The sequence below is a fragment of the Protomyctophum bolini genome, assembly GCF_963924005.1.
Source record: "Protomyctophum bolini genome assembly, chromosome: 5".
NCBI classification, from domain to species: Eukaryota; Metazoa; Chordata; class Actinopteri; order Myctophiformes; family Myctophidae; genus Protomyctophum; species Protomyctophum bolini.
Genome location: NC_137866.1, coordinates 39,653,739 through 39,673,535, shown reverse-complemented (window position 1 = coordinate 39,673,535; position 19,797 = coordinate 39,653,739). Strand labels below are relative to the sequence as shown.

The window sequence follows — 19,797 nt, the reverse complement described above, 5'->3', positions numbered from 1 at the left end:
GGTTCTACTTCACACAGAAATGGAGGGATGTCATATGTCAACAGAATCTACAGAATCTAAATATCTCAATAGAAGAGCTAGTAGACCAACTACAACCATCAGTTGTTGTTAGTTATAACTTATATTGTATCAACATAAAAATAACATTTCATTCACACATTAACTGTTATAGATTGTACACTAAATTGAAATTCTGATCTATAGTCTACATTAAAACAATGCGTTATCAGATTCTCTGTGGGCTACACCGTCCTTTAAAGAACAATTCCTACAAGACAAAGAACCATTGGTACTGGTAAACAGTGACACCCTTAGAATGCACAGCGTTCTTTACATGAAGAACACCCATTCTCCCATCAGCTGATCACAGTATGTGGAGCTGGCATGCTCCACATTCCAAACAATGGAGCTCTATCTCTACTATACTGTTATTGAACAAACTATCTTGGTCTCTCTCTCTCTCTCTCTCTCTCAAAACACAAAAGGTCAAAAGTGTTGACAACTCATGTTTGTGCTCAGCGCCTGAGCATCTTATGCCATGGAGAGAGTGACACAGAGAGGAAGAGACAGAGACACAGAGACTCCAGACCCAGAAGACGCAGGCCGCTGCTCTGTTTATTTTATGATGATCTGCATTAACAATTTATTATAGAAGTTACACAGAGGGCAGTAGGAGTCTAATGTAGAATATGAACTGGGTGACTGCCATGCACCACAGCACATTTCACCACGCTCAACCCGGTGTCTACATTGGTCGTGTCATATAGGTGGACACTTTCGAAAGTATTCTAAAATGTTCAAAATCTTTCAGAAATAATAGATCTACAAGCACACTGCACTGTGACGCATTGTGAGCTTTTAAGTTGTCTTTTTGAGCGGTGCCTAAACGCTCCAATGACTGATATGTATGTCTGTCTGTTTGGGGTACGAAGTTACGAACCGCTGCAATACCGCTGGGTGACCTAAATTGGCACTGTCGCGCAGCCTAAAAGGGCCACTATAAGCACTATAACTATAACTACAGCCAGCCAGCGGTGTTGTTGAGCAGCCTGCACCGCTCAGTTCACACAGGTGTGATTCTTTTTTTAAAGGGCATAAGTGGTAAAGTTCACGGAGGTACTCTAGTGAAGAATGCAACCTCTCACAATCCCCCCCGGCACAGGGAACAGGATGTGTATTAGTACAATCACAGAGAATGGAGCCATTGCCTAGATACTAGGAACCTTTCCAGTGACAAACTGCAAACTAAATACAGTATCTGTGTTGTTCGTTGTTCAAAAACCTCCAGCTAAATCAAATCTAATAAGTCCTGTCCGCTCCGTTAACATTTAGATCAGTGCTTTTCCAACATGGCGCCCGGGCCTGTTTGGAGGTACAGTAGTCCATACAAACATGTTGCACAAAATCATAACTTGCTTTCATCCACTTCCGACCTGGCATCCCCATTTTGGGCATGCCATTATGTACTGTACATAGTTCAAAATATTCACGAAGTATTTAAAAAACAAAAGCTGATGTACATGTTCACAACGCATCGTATACTGTATATAGTGTAACTTATAAGTATACAGTATAGATGTGTGTGTGTGTGTGTGTGTGTGGGGGGGGGGGGGGGGGGGGGTGGTCTCAGATTTTGTCCAATATAAGAAGAGACAGGGTGGGGGGCTGCAAGAAAAGAAGGTTTGGAACCAGTGATTTATTATAGCACGTCATGGAGAGTACTGGGTGGAATAACTGGTACAAGTCTGGAGAGATGTGATTTGATTTGAGGGGCTTCTCTCCCTGAAGTGAATGGAAACAGCATGTCGAGGAGGGGTCAGTGTGCTACCGATTCACTGATTACAACACTGAGTGGAACGGTCAGAGACGGACCTGTGGAAATATACCAAGGCTATAGAAGACGAGCTGCCACTTTGGTTTATTTAAATAACAAACTCTAAAAATCCTTCAGTTTGCAGTTGTCCGTTTCAACAAGGCCCCGGGCCTCAGATTGATAAGATTATTTGGGGAATTTCCGCACACACACACACACACACACACACACACACACACACACACAAAGAAGATGTAAACAACGCATACACATGTACACAGAGACACACGTGCACGCTCAGGAAACGCACATACATTACACATACATTACACATACAGTATGTACACAGTGACACACGTGCACGCTCGGGAAACACATGCACACAGTGAGTGATGGTACGCAAACATACCAGCGGAGCACCTGTTGACAAGTGGAAAGTCTTGTCGAGTGTGTTTCTACTGGTGGTGTGAACCAAACCCAGACCTAGGCCATTATGACAACACTGGGGTCATATAATATGACATGTCATCTACAGACAGCACTGGTTCAGGCACCCCCAGTGGTCCTCAAGACCGGGGGTCACCAGCAAATTGAGTTAATATACCATAGCATCATTTCAGTTTAACCACTTTAACCAACTCCATTTTATACTTTGGCTATTCAACAAGAAATGACTCAAGTCATTATATATCAGCTTGCATTCCATTCTCTTACATAATGTTAGTGGGGCTTTCTGTAGTCTCAAGTCATGGTGAGGTGGGGGAGAGGAGAGCGGGCTTAAAGTGTCCCATTGGCCGTGGGGCTTAGTGTCCCATTGGCAGAAGGGTGGCAGAAAGCCGCCAAGGGCTTCTGTCAGAAATATCCCATTGGCCGTATAGGGCTATATTGGCCAGCCAATCATGAAAATCTCAATAGAAAGAAGGAAATGCCAGCACACAATGAATGTCCTTTTCACATTACCTCTGACGAGCGTTGAGCCGATTCTACTCTATGGCTCCGAGACATGGACACTTTCAAAGAAATTAGAGAAACGGTTGAATGGCACTTACACCCGCCTTCTAATGAGAGCGCAAAACCTGTCTTGGAAGAGCCACCCATCGACTAATCTAATATACAGCAACCTTCCCCGTGTTTCTTCACTAGTCCGATCCAGAAGAACACAGTTTGCCGGCCACTGCTACAGAGCTGACAATGAGGTTATATCTTCCCTTCTTCTCTGGAGTCCTGCCTCAAAGCAGACTGTCGTTCCCTGATCCCTCATTGCTAGGGACACATGCATCAGTAAGCAGGAACTGGGGATGGCAATGAAGGACTGGAAAGTCTGGCGTGTGCATTGTGAACGCGGTCGAAAAATGATGATGATGACCTCTGACGAGCCAACGGACGCGTTTCGGCCAGGTGGGCCTTCCTCAGCGTTGTCACAACAAGAATTTACCCTTCTAATTTGGAGTGTTGCGGGTTGTCTGCTTTCCTCTCAAATCATGAAAATCTCGCCACTACATTGCTACTAGACCACGTGACTAGACTAGAAAGTTCGATCATTGATCAGCTCTGCAAGCTGATAAAAATACCTTTGACGTGTCACGAGGAGGCACGTTCAAAAGATAACGAACAAATCTTGAAAATTGTGGAAAAAAAAATAATCTAATGGTATTGATGATGTTTACACCACTTCTCAAATGACACTTCCTGGCACAAATTATTTTCAAATGGGGGTCCGCGGCCAGATTCATATCAATATGGGGGTCCTTCACTGGCAAATGTTGAAGAACCTCTGGTCTATATGACATTATCATATATAGCCAACATGAATACTGCTTGCCTTACAGTATATCTCCCTCCAACTCTCAGGAAATGGCATATCAAAAGTATGTACTGTACAGACTAATATTGACGCCTTAATCAAATGAGGAGTAAACAGACATTTTAGTTTAATACTGCTGGTTGACTGTGCATGTGGTTATACTTTCATTACTGTACTTGTGAGGGCCAAAGGTGTAGTAGAACTACAAGTGTAGTAGTAACACATGCAGTATGCTCTAGTCTAGAGACACACATATACGCGCACACACACACACACACACACACACACACACACACACACACACTATATACTGTACATGTCATGGACACAGAAATACAGACATAGACAGTCACATAAATACATACTGTACAGACACAACTAAACTCAGACCACACACACACACACACACACACACACACACACACAAAATCAAGTTATTCTCTTACCCCCCATAAGCTCCAAAAGTGAAACTCCTCTTTCTCTGTGGCATCCTGGTTCACGAAGAGCACAACAAGTCCACTGACGCTTCTGTGTGGTTGAACGCATGTAGGCCTATGCTGTCTGTGTGAGTGTGTGTATGTATGTATGTGTGCGTGTGCACTCGCGTGTGTGTGTCCAGTGTCCACTGAGTTCCACTCCCATCTCCTCCCTCTTCACCACTAACACGCCTCCTCCACAAACAGGAGAACTGAGAGGGAGGGGGGATTGTGTGTGTGTCTGTGTGTGTGTGTGTGTGTGTGTGTGTGCACTACATCCTCACACAGAGAACACACAGGCAGTCTTTCAGCTCTTGACATGCTAAACATCAATCTTGACATGCGCTGCATGACAGTGTTGATTGAGACTAAAACTAAAAAAGATTTATTTTTCGTACGTCGACTACTTAAGCTATGAGCTAATGACTTTTCATCAACAAAAAATAGACTACAATGTTAGAGAGGGACTAGTGGAGAAGAGATCTACTAGAACTAAAAGACAAGTCATTTTATGCTTGGTTGCATGCTGAAAATAGCAGATCTACAAGCTTACAACGTGTCGCGCTGAGATGCGATGTGCCAATAGAGGGTATGTGCATGACATCATCATCATACCCAGAAGTTATGCGTGAATGCCTGATTGGCAAAAAACTGCAGCCTTGACAGCCATTTGCAGCCAATACATCCAAACAATGATCACATTAAACGACCTTAAACAATGTTAAACTCACTTTGCCACTCGATTTGCCACTCACTGTATGCATGCGCAGCATACCCTCTATTGTTGTACGAAAGCAAAACAAGGATGTATTATTCTTTGTATTCTCTTTGTGTTGGCTGTCCAGTTGACTGAAACAGCACTTCTGTGTGTCTGGACTTTATCACTGGAAGACAGCTGCTCAAACAAGCAGTTGACATCAGACAAACAGTTCATCCTTCTTCCCAAACTAATCACAGAGCCAAGCTGTGGCTGGCATTGCTTACCGATAACAACTACTGATCTACTGTACAAGCTAACTAATGCATTGCATCACGACGTGTTGTTACGGTAGCTTGTAGATCAGTGACACCGTCCATTGTACAATGCATACATTAAAAAGTGCAGTAGAATAGACAACATCCAGCTACAGCCACTAGTTATCCCCCTCTCAACAACTCTGTTTCATACAGTACGTTATTTTATTTTTGATCTCAAAGCTTTGCTTTAGGGGGGGAAAAAAGTGTATTTCCCAACGAAAACAGAAGCACATGGATAGGCGACTGTCCACTTAAACTGGTAAAGAACATAATTACAGTAGCTACTTTGGACCGGCCAAAATGATTAAAGTGATTATTTCACATTTTGTGTGTGTGTGTGTGTGTGTGTTACATTCTCAACAAAATGTTTAAAGGGCTCCAGATGAAATGATGATGATGATGATCTTGATGACGATGACCCAATAGCATGATGTCCTATCCATCTCATTCATTTCTGCTACATGTCTTACCCAGATGTATTCAATGTCATCATTTATAACCCATGTTTCTCTCCTCTCACTCCATTGCTATACATTCTATAGAAAGGGGTGTGCATATCTCCACCAGGCTGGGTTGCCAAGCCAGGGCTCTGTAAGTTATGGCTAGCAGCCATCAGGAGTCAGGACCCAAGGACACCTGTTCTATGACATATGATTCAAGGCCAATTATAGCCAATTGGAATGGAATATGACAAATCTGAATGAAACATGTTGATCACATATGACTCTAGAGATATAGTGTAGTGATTTGTGTTAGTTTCGGACCACATCTGCAGTAGTAGTAGCAAAATATTAGTTTTAAGAAAAATGCTAAATGGCGGAAATTAGTTGGGTGTAAATTGCAGAGGCAATGACACATGGGCAGGGGTGGAAATATAATTTCCATCCCTCGGGCCTGGCAGAGATAATGACAAAGCCGTACTATTGGTGGTGAATTGGCAGCATTGTGTCTGCACCGGCAGATGATTGAATAACGGGAGGATTGCAACCTATAGATTCTAGAAGAACACTCACTTACTTCCAAAACATTCGGACAGGTTTCTAAACATGCTGAGGGAGGGAGGCAGTTATTTTCATGGTCGCTATATGCAGCTGGAGGACAGAGGAGCGTTGTTTTCAGTGGGAAACGCTGAATTTGTATTTCACAACAAGAATCCAGCTCTACCATGAGTCAGTGATAAATGAAACCACCCTGATCCTGGCCCCGCTGGGACAATGACGTCAAAATCACCGTCGACAGCAAAGCACTCATAGCAAATTGAGCGAACAAGCACTAAATCAATGCATCAAACAAAACACAACCACTTTGATAAGAGTTTCTTCTGATTGAAACACTTCAGCACAAAGCCTGAGCTCTTAACATCTCTTGTGTTCGTACTACTGTAATGTACTGGTATGGTCTTGACATGTAACAACTAACAATACATTGTAACGCACATGCGGGCTTCTCCCTTTAGTCCAAGACTAAATAAAAGACATTGTCTGAATCATAGTCATACAGTAAGGCTTTTGTAGACAGTTTCAATTGTCCATTTGATCAACAAATCTATAGAATTATTTAACCACATAAAAAACCTGCAAAACCTATTTTGCGTTTGTCACATGAATACATGAATGCATTTGCAAACATGTATGCGATACTGAACATTATGCACTTTACTTACAAATTGCAACCACTCCCTGTGTGTGTGTGTGTGTGTGGGTGGCTGGCTGGGTGGGTGCGTCGGAGCACGAAAACAGCATGGTTGTTTTTCACCACCGGTGCACAACCTAACACACAAACAAACACACACGCACACATTAACTGTATGGTGATTTCGGGTGTGCCAGTACAGTACAGTACAGTACAGTACAGTACAGTACAGTACAGTACAGTACAGTACAGTGTAATTTTTCAACCGTTTCGGACGCGGGGCGGCTCGCCGGAAATCGGGCCGGCACCCTGGGTGCGTTCCTGTGGGTTTTTGCATGATTTTGACTGAGAGATTAGCAGTCGAATCAGTCTGATGTTATGCAATAGAGAATCATACAATTTGTGCTGTGGGGGTGCTATGTCTGATTTAACATATACTAGCTTGGTTTCTCCCAATACATCATGATATATTTCTTAACTTTTCAAACTACTTGTTACTTAATAACAAATTAAGCCAATCTCTAAGTTGAATCATGCAACAAACAAAAAAAACATTGACTAATCGACTAAGAGATTGGTAGTCGACTAAGACTCTCTCGATCGGTTAGTCTACTAATCGAGGACCTCGAGGTCAGCCCTACTATAATGAAATGCCCAAAAGATTTATGATGACAAGACTTAATGAACTAATGATGTAATTATCACCAACCTTCAACAACTTGATTGATTGCAAAATCAGTCACGTGGCTATCCCAGTTTAACCTCACACCTGCTGTTTTTGAGTGGTGCGAACAGCAATGTCCCTATGTCCATCCCTATGTCTGTATGTCCCTATGTTTAGGGTACCAACAGGGGGAGCTGTTGCACCACTCACTTCAGCCAGGTCAGATTATTATTTTCTTCAGGCGATTCAATTAAGGTGAGTGGTGGCAGCATGTGTGTGGCATTTGAACAGGTCGCGGCACCAACAAAGGCGCTTAATCGCATCATTCAGGAACAGAACTCAGTCCCTAGGGATCTGTTTTTTAAAACAGACAGACGGACAGACAGACGACAGGAAGTCCTGGCTCTCACAAGGACAAAGGGAGCAGAGATCCCTCTGTGATAGCACCTTCGTCAGTATGACAAACGAACCCGACGCGACACGGGACAGTCTGACCATAGCTGACCACAGTGGCTCATAGCTGACCACTGGCAAGTTCCCTACAATGACATGTGGAGGCCACACACAGGGGAATGAAACCCACCTAGGTCGATTCTTCCCCAGTTCAGGTTAAAAACTAGAGCAGAATAAAAACATGCAGGCTAGTATAAGCAAGGCAGCCGGAGCTAAACTAATTATTCGTTTGATTAGCTGCAGCTGTGTTTCTTACATCACGGTGTACTATAAGGTCAGTCTTATGCAGACTGCAATACCCTACCGTAGTTTTTAACATGAACTGGAAAACAAACTACAAAATTCCTTCCTGCAGGCCTTTTTTCCTGCGGGAGATCGAGTGCAATGGCCCACAGTCTGGGTTGAAACACAAGGGAGGGGGAGGTCAGCGACCTCCACTTCCAAGAGCAGGAAATTTGCTCCTGTTGAATAAATTGGCGCCTGTCAGCAGAGAAGCACAGAAGACTGATGAAAACAGCTCGTTTTGCGTAGAAGGGATTTGTTATTAACTGCATTAATCGCTTCAATTATTATTATAATTTCCCCTGTGCAGGGGTCTAATCTATTTAAGGATTACCAAATGCCATAAATCAGTGGTTCTCGACCTTTCTTGAGCTCTGGACCACTAGCATATTTAGAACAATCCTCTGGGACCACCCAGCCCCACAACAATATATATTTAGTACAAGGGGAAATAAAGATAAAAATGTTTTAACATAAATTATCTTAAAGACGAATTCATTCAGAAGGCGTATGAGCATGACGTGTTGTGAGCTTGTAGATCAGTTATCACAATGCACACAAGTATATCAAGCATTATTTAATTGCAAGCTTCTTTTCCCACTCTACGCCTATTAGTTGAAAATGTGTCTTAAATTTGATGTACTAATGAAATAATATCCCCAGCTAAATTAGTTATCATCAAAATCAGCTGAACTTGTAGATCTGCCTTTTTTATATCATTTTTTTTTTATCCCACGATTTTGTAACCCATTTTTTCAACCAGTGTGAATCATCTAATTTAATTGTGGGCGCTACACTTCCTCTGCCAACCTGAGGGGGCAGCGGACTGACCTCATGCTTCCTTCTATGCATGAGGAGTCAAATGGGGGTTCACAGCCAAATGTATATGAATTTGGAGGTCCTTGATGTGAAAACGTTTGAGAACCACTGCCATAAATTCTCAACAAACACAGTTGAAGAGCAAACCGGGCTAAGTTCCTCTGCATTAATAGATGTACACTTTTAATCCAACAGACAACTCATAATGTATGAGTCAGACAGACTCATACATTATTCAACACCGTCATGAGGACTACATTCTACCCCGCGTGACAGATATGTTGTTGAAACACAGCAGGGTTTGAAGTTGAAGGTTTCTTTCAACAGAAAGCTCCAGATTCCTTCCACAGTGTGAAATGGTGAAACCTCAGGAGGGATTTTGCACTTGCCCTTTAGAGGAAGGAGGTTAATTATTCCCAAAATATTGACTCTGTATCATGGCGAACACACTGTTGCCTATGGCTGGTGTATGCATTCAAAATATTTTCCAGCAACTTCATAGAACAAGTCGTACACATGGCTGGGTTTATTTACAGAATCTTGGAAGAGGGGGGGGGCGTGACTGTACAGAAGTATTTGCAGGGAGAGGATATGTGAATATTCAAAGGGGCATTGTGCTTTGAAGCGTGAAGTAATAAGGCGAGCCTTATCTCCGTGAGCATTTCATTTTCATCACGCTTTCATATTTCAGGGGCTGTTGACTGGGGGGAGACTCGACTTATATTAAAATACAGTCGAGAGAGTATAAACGCACGCACACACGCGCACACACACACACACACACACACACACACACACACACACACACACACAAGTAGGATATAATGGCTGAAATAGCAGTAAAATAAGGTTGCTGTTCAGTCGACCCTTTAGAGTCGAGTCAGTCTGATTAATGATTTATATGTCCACTTCCCTCCACTCTGTGGTATGATGTATAGGTTATTATGCCAATATGAATTATCTTGCACTTTTGTGCATTTCTCTCTGTGGGACTTGAATGTGAAACAGATATTTGAGAGCAGGAGGACATGAGAACAAATGAAGTGCTTTAATTAGCGAGATGTGATGGCTCCTAGCTCAAGGCTCGACAGGGAAGCGATTAGGCATCAAACGGCGATTTGCTTTCAACCGTCTTCAGAACACCCGAATTGGGGGAATGACTCATCTTGTAATCTGGGGGCTTACTTATTCCAGAATTATTATGGGATTTCTTCAAAGTATGGCCCCGCTAATCAATGCATCATGTTGCACCGTCTTCTTCATTTCTTCAGACAATGACTCGCAGAGCCGCGTTGCATGTGAAAGCTTTAGGGACACACTGCCTCTCCCGCATTGATCGGTGTTCCACAGAAAGAATCTATTTCAGCTTTAATGGCACGGCAACACCATGCTTTCTCCTCTCTCCCTCTGTGTTCTGGGCAGCTCCCTGATGGATGGAGGCTGGGAGGGGACTGTGTATACGCCACACACGGTCGATAGTAGACAGCCAGCGCTCTGCTGCCAGAGACCAACTGGACCCATCACACAACCTTTAAATCCCATAGAGAAAGGTTGGAAAGTAGGGCCTGAGCAATATATCGATACCGTATCGATATTGACACGAGAGACTAGATATTGCAATATCGTGACATGGCTTCGAGTGTTTCTTTCATTGGTTTTAATAACCTTATTTTGTACTTTGTACTATATTTGAATTAAAATACTATTTTAACCATACCATAACTATTCAAAATAGGAATCTTAATAGTTAATTGTTAATCGATGAATTGCTGTTAAGAAATTAGTCGGTTAAAGTTAACAGTTAATAACTAATCGTAATTAATCAAAACTTATACGGTTCCATCAATGGGTGGTTCTCTGTTAACGTAATGCTGTCTGCACGAGCGTGGCAGAGGAACGCACATACAAAGATGCCATTGCCTGACCCTGTATCGCCAATGGTCAAAAAATATTTGATTAAGGAATATAATATGCCTTTTGTATTATTTCTGTAGAAATGTAGATTTGGATGTTAGACTGGGATTGAGGGAAATTAACGCCGCTTTTCAACTAACCGATCGATAAACTCAAAACGTATCAATTAACTATTAATGCATTAATCGATAATTCACAGCCCTAATTCAAAAGCATCCATCAATCAGACTATTGACTATATCAGGGGGTTTCAACATGTGGTCCGGGGACCACTGGTGGTCCATGAAGGTATTGCATGTGGTCCCTGACCATTCATTTAGTAATGTACAGTATGTAGTAAAGTGAAGATTTTGTATTTTCTTCCACAGAACAGTGCACTAGACTAAACCTTTGTGCTGTGAGGATAAGACATTCCACAGAAGGAAGTTATCTCTCAAGAAGGGTAAGTGACAAGTGTACTAGCCCCCCTATTTTGTCATCATTATTAGGAAATGTGTCCATATAATCATGTCATGTCTGTCATCAGTACTGCATCAGTTAATGGAAGGTTGGATAAAGTAAGAGAATAGGATCATAGGAATACATCAGTGGTTCTCAAAAAACCCACCATTCGTATATTTCTGTTAAATAATGCCTGGGCTTGATATGTGTTGTTGCGTGCAATTAATTAAATGAAGCCCTTAACAATCATGATTTAATTTAAATGTTTTTAATTAGCTATTAATTCACATATTTGCTTACATTTGATGGACTTTAAATACTGTATTATTTAAACATATTTTAATACATTTAACAAAAGGCATTTTATTTATTTATATTTCTCAACATTTCCCCATGGACCCCATGCAGGCCTATTAACCCATTTTCGGCAGGAACCCCTTATGGTGTTAGCATTATGTTATGCTTTAGCTATTGAAAAATAGCAGATCTACAAGCTCATAGCACGCCACCGAGTGGCGCACTACGAGCTTTTATGTCTGCTATTTTTGAAAACGACTGACATCTTGATTCTCAACAGTGTCCATGACAGCACAGTACAGTAAAGTAATATGACTGATGATGGACGAGGCAGAGTAACAGCGACCTCTACTGGACCACTTCATGTCTGACGCATCTTTTTCAAGCTGCCAACATTACCCCCCCTCTAAAAAAAAACAATAGGTACTGTGTATAGTCACATGACTCATATTGACCTTTGACCACCAAATTAATACAGTATATGTGTCAGCAGTATACAGGTACAGATCTATAATCATTATATTTCATGACCTTGTTCTGTGATCTTGACTCACTGCAGAGTGTGTGTGTGTGTGTGTGTGTGTGTGTGTGTGTGTGTGTGTGTGTGTGTGTGTGTGTGTGTGTGTGTGTGTGTGTGTGTGTGTGTGTGTGTGTGTGTGTGTGTGTGTGTGCGCGCGTGTCCCCGCACATATTACACACGCATTCTGCAAAAATAGCAGATCTACTGTACAAAGATCACAAAGCAACAATTGTCTCGTAGATCGGCTATTTCCAGCAAATAGATTTGCCGTTAAGGGGGAACAAAGTGCTGACCAAGCATAGAGCCTTGGGGACCCCGGTCAACAGAATATAATATGTGGAGAGAAGAGAATCGAGGTGGAGTGGGGAGAGGAGTACAGCATATCTCAGATCTCCAAGGTGAACACAGTAAGGTCATCGAATGCAAATGGGTAACATATGACTATTATTATCAGTATCTCAACAGTCCTGAGGCACTGAGTCATGCATGGCCGTCTGTGCCCACAGGTAGATGCCATAGATCAGGGGTTGACCCCCCCCCCCCCCCCCCCCCAGGGTTGCCCCCAATTCGTTAGCATACATTGTAATGCATAATGAGCTTCGACATATGACATTTCAGTTCATTTCACTGAGCTGTTTTTATACGGATGAATAGAAACGATTCTATTCAACAGTAACACTGTAAGGTGTGGTTACTGTACCGTTTATACCGTTGACTCTGCAAGCGATAAAAACATGATTTTGTTGCATGTGTGTACGTACAGTATTTCCCCGATTATAGAATGTGTCATGTTTTCTTTTTCTATGATTGCATCTCTCACAGTAGTTCTCTCACTCTGTTGTACAGTATCTGCACCCGTCCTTGACTACTAGTGCTCCCTCTGGCATCAGAATTCCCCTTTATCACAGTAGCCGTGAGCCAGTTTGGGATTATGTGCCTTGCTCAGGAACAATTTGACACATGCTGTGCAGACTGGCAGCCTAAGGGGCGGACCGGGGACCTTATGATTCCCTAATGGTCTCTCTACCCACTCAGCAATGGCCGCCCTTCCTTCAGCTAATCCTTCAACAATGGCTTGTTCGGTTCACATTTAATCTGTGAAAACGTCGTCCGAGTGTCACATTAGATTATAGAGTTCATGAAAGTTCCACAAGTAGCTAACCTAATTCCGCCAAAATCGAACCAATGATGATATCATCATGCTGTTTAATGTCTGGCCACCGCTGAAATCAAACCCTTTTTATGACCGAAAACAGAAAACTGGTATAGAACATATCGCTGGTAATCCTATTTCAACATCTATGAATAGCCCAGTTTGTACAAATACAGTACAATGTCTTCTAGGTTTAATAGAGTGTTTTACTTTTGCTTAAACGCTATATTTAACATCCTCCAATGCCTGTTAACCACGGGAATCCTAGTGTTCCTATTCTGGGACAAACTTGCAGAACTGCAACAAGGCGCCTTGTGAGCTTGCAGATCAGCTTTTTGGGTTGAGGAGATATGGTGTAGAGGGGAGAAACAGGAGGAGAGCAAGTACAGAGTTTAAGTGGGTAATGACATATTCTAGTGGAGTACCTTTTTTCCAGTCACCTGCAGCGCTTTTCAGATCTGAACATTGAATCACTGCTCCCCTAAATAGCAAAGACTTTTGACTCTTTTCTGTGTAAATAGTTATCATCAAGACCATAGTACAACTACAAGACATGAGCATAGACCATACCATATAGATACATATATCTCTTGACCTATTTATTTCTGCTGAATCCACAGCTATAGATACAGTACGCATTAGTCATAATACATACAGCATACTGCATACTTTATCATGAATGTCCTGCATGTAGTATGCCAAGGAATATTAATAGCTAATACAGTGATATAGGGGGTGAGTTGGGTATAATATTGTGCCTTTTTCTCTCCCCTTTATAATGATGTAGGGGTCAGGCACGACAGCGGCTGAAATGTGCTATGAAAGGTGCTACACAGATAGTTATTATTACCTTGATTATTACCAACTCTCCTGTAGTTTGTAGCTCTAAATTGATTTTATGGCGTGGCTCTAAAGAGGCTAAGCTGTGTCTATCCAGACTCCAGAGCTAATATCACAAACCGCTGGACCGAATCCCAATAATTTTAGGTCGCTCGTGTTCTATATTTAACTTTTTTTTTGTTTTTAAGGAACCCATTTGGGCATGTATGACGTCATCGGCTAGACTCCTTCAGAGCCAAGCTCTGCCAATTGAGTCATGTCATAAGACGACTGGCATCATAGACTGCCCACCATGTCATAAGACGACTGGCATCATAGACTGCCCACCATGTCATAAGACGACTGGCATCATAGACTGCCCACCATGTCATAAGACGACTGGCATCATAGACTGCCCACCATGTCATAAGACGACTGGCATCATAGAATGCCCACCATGTCATAAGACGACTGGCATCATAGACTGCCCACCATGTCATAAGACGACTGGCATCATAGACTGCCCACCATGTCATAAGACGACTGGCATCATAGACTGCCCACCATGTCATAAGACGACTGGCATCATAGACTGCCCACCATGTCATAAGACGACTGGCATCATAGACTGCCCACCATGTCATAAGACGACTGGCATCATAGACTGCCCACCATGTCATAAGACGACTGGCATCATAGACTGCCCACCATGTCATAAGACGACTGGCATCATAGACTGCCCACATAAAGTCCAAGATCCATGCGAGGACATACCCCTGTTATTGGACGCCATCTTGTTTCGATGACTCTGACGTTTGTTGACTAGGGTTCACGTCATTCACTCGGATCTTGCACTTTGTGAAGTGGCTCTGGGTAAAGAGCGTCTGCTATGCCTAGAACTGTAACTGAAGGTACAATTACCTTCAATGGGACCTGCTGGGATATCAATCCAACTCCACAGTATCCAGGAAGTCTGCGGTCACGTCCGTCGCCTGGCTGGCAGGATGGAGACAACGAGAGTAGAAATGTGAGCAATGCAGGCGTTACCACATGAAACATTAAAATCCATTTCATAGATGGGAGAAGGGATGAGGGAATGGTTAATAGAAAAATATCAAAAAGCTTATATATATGATTGCATCAAGGGTGCAAGGCGCTATGGCTGAGACAAGATGAATCTAAATGTTAATAGGGGTGACTTCAAAGACACATCAGCACACTGTAAACTTCCGAGTGTCGTCTTAAAGAGTGTGCGAAAAAGGGTATGCTCTCAGAGTTAAATTAACACTCAATAATTTTACAGTGTAGATGCTGAAACACTTGAGCAACTGCATCCGGTATCAAAGACGTGAAAACAGAGAACAAACAACGATCAAAGAGACCGAACAGAACACTGCACGTCTGAGTAGGCCCGTCACAATTATATAAGAATCGTTTGATGGTAATTATTTGAACTAATCGCAATTCTTTTAGCTTAATTGTTTCCCTTCATCTGTATAAAAATGGCTAGATGGCATGAACAGAAATGTCATATTTATATCATTATTTTCACATCATTGTCGACGCTCATTTAAACACTTTCAACCTGGCTTCTCCATTATGGGCATTTATCTGAAAACATTTTCAAAAAGGTTTTAATAAAGGTTGAACAGAGGAAAGAAGCGCTGCCGTGGTCCTTGTAGTTGTGAACTGAAAACAGGTGCTCATTGGCGAGGGTTCAAACATGAAACAATTAAAAGAAGTCCAAGGCACTCTGTTCCAGTCAAGTGAAAAAAGCCTTTATTGTAAGTTCAGTCACATAACTCACGAATAGATTTAACCAATAATTATTATAGAATGAGAATATATCTTGCTACATTTTTCTCCCTGCTTGGCACAATCAAACACCATCATTAAACATTAAGAGCAGGGAGATAGATACAATACAATAAGTACCAGACAGTGGCCTTGTGGTTAGAGTGTCTGCTCTGAAACTGGGAGGCCGGGTCATACCAAAGACTGTAAAAATGGGACCCAATGCCTCCCTGCTTGGCACTCGGCATCAAGGGTTGGATTGGGGTCAAATCAACTAATGATTCCCGAGCGCGGCGCACGCTGCGGCTCACCGCTCCAAGAGATGGGTCAAATGCAGAGAACAGATTTCACTGCGGTAACGTAATGTGTGACTAACCATACGACTTTGACTTTGATAAAACCCCCATGGGGAACATAAATAATAGTTACATGAATACAAAGCAGTAAATGGAGCAAGCTGGACCAGCTCATAACAAACATTATTTATGAACCATTGAGACCCGTGTCATATAATCGGTTCAGGCTTATAAAAGAAGAGATATCACAGTTTGTTTTCTAATCACTTGCTTTTCGATGTGCACAGTACATCATTTTATTTGAGGATTTCAACAGCAGCTGGTATAATTTATGTTCCGGGGGTATCGCGAGATTTGGCTGCCAGACAGGAAATGGTGGACAGTCTCGCGATACGTTCAGAAACGTACTTAAAACAGTACGTATTAAAACATTTGAGTCGATCAAAGAGACGTCACAGAACCCTCTCCACGTCTTACAAGCCACTCTCTGTTAGACATGTGTCTAGTCTAGTCCACTCCACAGAGAGGAAAGCACACGGAAATGAATTATTCAGCAGGGAGGGAAACCGATGCACTCCCATTTCTAAAAATAAAATAAAAAGACACGTATCAACATGAGCCTCCAAACACGGTTTGTTGTGTAGTAGTGTAGAGACAGGGTAATGATATCACAGCTAGGACTAGTGAAAACAAAATACAAACTAGTAGGATCACAAGAGGATCAGCAGCCGGCAACCTCAAGGTAGCAAAGCGTAACACCACATTTGGTCAGTCTTCTTACTCAGTACAAGGGATACACCTGTGGAATGCCCTACCAACTGAAATAAAAAGACAAACTGATCTCAAAATGATGAAGTTAAACTCGGCCAGAGGTGCGAACATTAATATGTTTAAAACTGTTATTGCTTTTGTAGATTAGATGATTAGATGTATTTGTATGTAATTCTTTTGAAAAGATTGTTTTAGGTAGATCATATTTGTATAGAAAGTAACCAGGGACTATTAGCCTTGGCTACGAACCTATATACAATGCAACGGTTTCATGTTTTTACAACTTGACTCGATTTGGGGTTATAACAGGCTGTCAATGGTGACATAATTACGATATTTTTCAATATTGGTTGGGTAACAGGTATGTATACATGTGTATGTATTAGTACCGGTAAGTTGTAATTACTATACTGTGGTCGGCTGGCTTTTTTATGTGCGTATGCTCGGAGGTATATATACTGACCTTGATGGTGACGTAATTAAGATCAAGGTTTTAGATTACAATACATACATGTATACATACCTTTAATTCACCGACACTGAAACATATCCTAATTACATCACCATCGACAGCCAGTTATAACCCGACATTGAAACATATCTTAATCACATTAACACCATTAACATCATATATACCTCCGAGCATACATTACACGTGCATTCGTACGAGCACGACCACAATACTTGCGCACTCTGCTTGCGCAATTAACTAAATAAAGTGCCCCTCGGGGCACAGGTCTCCACCAGGGCAGGTCAGGTTGTGGCCTCCTGGTGGCGCTATAATAGGCCAATGTGAAAAGGGTGCCATTTATTCTCATGCCTTGTATGGCAATTGGATGATTTGAAGCATTTAGTTCCAAAAATGTGTTTTGCAAAAGTCCACCCATTGGTGGCGCTATAACAGGCCAATGTGAAAAGGGCGGGACATATTCATCAGCCTAGTAGGAAAGTCTGTGAAAGATTTCACATAAATTGCATGCTGCGTTCATGATTTGAGGCTTTTTGTTCAAAACGGGCCAATCCTGCAAACTTTGAAAGCCCATGTTAGCCAATTATGATGGAATATGAAATATTGGACACAGGCCGTTCTGGAAGATTTGGGGCAGAGTTTCGTCGTTGGCATCCAGGGAGTGCATGTGTGCAAAATTCGACATCGACCGGGTTAACGGTGCCGGAGATTAGCTGGTAACAGACGGACGGACGTCAGACACACACACGCACACACGGACTCACACACATGGACGGAGTGTAAAACAGAATCTCTCCCCATGCCTTTGGCCTGGTGGAGACAATGAAGCAAAGACAATGATAACCAACAGATTCAATTATTAGATGAGTTTCCCCAGCGTGTACAGTACTGTATTTATTACCAAAACATTCTCTTCTTCATGTTCCTATCTCTCGCTCTCATTAGTCACAGTTTGTCAAAGCCATGATATGTAATTACCTCCAATAAAATCCATTTACTGTGGCCTGTCATCAACGGTCAAATCATTGACCGTGATAATAACAGAACACGCTTGAATATGAAACATCAGGGCTATAATTTAGAATGGGTTCAGTACCAATGTGACACAGCAACAATGATTTATATGTAAGAGTACAGAAAGGAGTAAATTACACTCTTAGATAAGGGTGGGCAATATATACCAATATATCGATATCGTGACTAGTTATCTTCTGGGATCGTAATTTTTGGGGGTTTTGACTTTTCCTGGTTTTAATTATTTTTATTTGACACGTTCAAAAGTAGGAATAATAGTGGCCAGGACGATCTTTCATAAACACAGTTCAGTAGCTGCAGCCTACTTTACCAGTGAAACAGCCAGCCTACTTTACCAGTGAAACAGCCAGCCTACTTTATAGGGATGAAACAGTCTACTTTACCAGGGATGAAACAGCCTACTTTACCAGGAATAAAACAGCCTACTTTACCAGGGATGAAACAGCCTACTTTACCAGGAATAAAACAGCCTACTTTACCAGGGATAAAGCAGACTATTTTATCTATGATGAAATAGACTATTTTATCTAGGATGAAATAGACTATTTTACAAGTGATGAAACAGGCTACTTAATCAGTGATGAAACAACCAAGTGTCTTGTGTGCTGTCAATGGCCTCACATACACCAGCATATTAATAATCCATGGCAATATGGCAAAGCTTTAGAGAAAACTGTCTGGAGGCTCATGAGAATGAATTATGAGTCTAGTCTCAACACAGCAAATCTTTATACTGGTGCTCTATAAAGTAGATTGTCAAGCTGTCAGGCTTTATTTTAATCAACAATGACCGGCTGGCCTGAATTATCCCTTAATTGCTTAATTCATTTATTTACCCAATATGATTCAGCCTGGAGGTCGAGACGCCAACCTCTAAACTCTCTATAGCACCTGTATCAAAAGTGCTTTCCGATGTTATTGTGCATAATACCCAGTCACACACATATTCACACACATTCACATAGACGGCAGAGGAAACTATGCAAAGCATCAATCTGCTCATCGGAAGCAGTAGAGTTTCAGAGCCGGGGATCGAACCGGGAACCTTCCGATTCCCAAGACATACCTCCGTCCAGACCCACTGCTGCCAGCTCTATTGGCAAAAACCTTATGAGCACAGTATCACCCTTGAACACTGAGTGATCAACATGATCACCCTCAAGGTAATTTAATGCAGATCAATTAGTTAGCTTAGCTTGATTAGCAGGGATACTTTGAGTTTCAAAAAAGGTTATAAAACAAAGTCTAATCTAGCTCAGTTTTGATCTATACAGACAAATTGCCAACCATGTGGGATTGATTAGCGATGCATACTGTATCAACCCGTC

General features: G+C 42.0%; 1 protein-coding gene across 1 annotated transcript in view; it reads right to left on the bottom strand.

The window, feature by feature from the left end:
• LOC308315869 (rap1 GTPase-activating protein 1-like) overlaps positions 1–4,152 on the bottom strand; it is an 81,597-nt gene extending 77,445 nt beyond the window's left edge. The window contains exon 1 of the mRNA XM_080764103.1: positions 4,064–4,152. Within this exon, the coding sequence (XP_080620229.1) occupies positions 4,064–4,107 (44 nt within the window). The 5' untranslated portion in view covers positions 4,108–4,152. The remainder of the gene's footprint in view (positions 1–4,063) is intronic.
• Between the last annotated feature and the right edge of the window lie 15,645 nt (positions 4,153–19,797).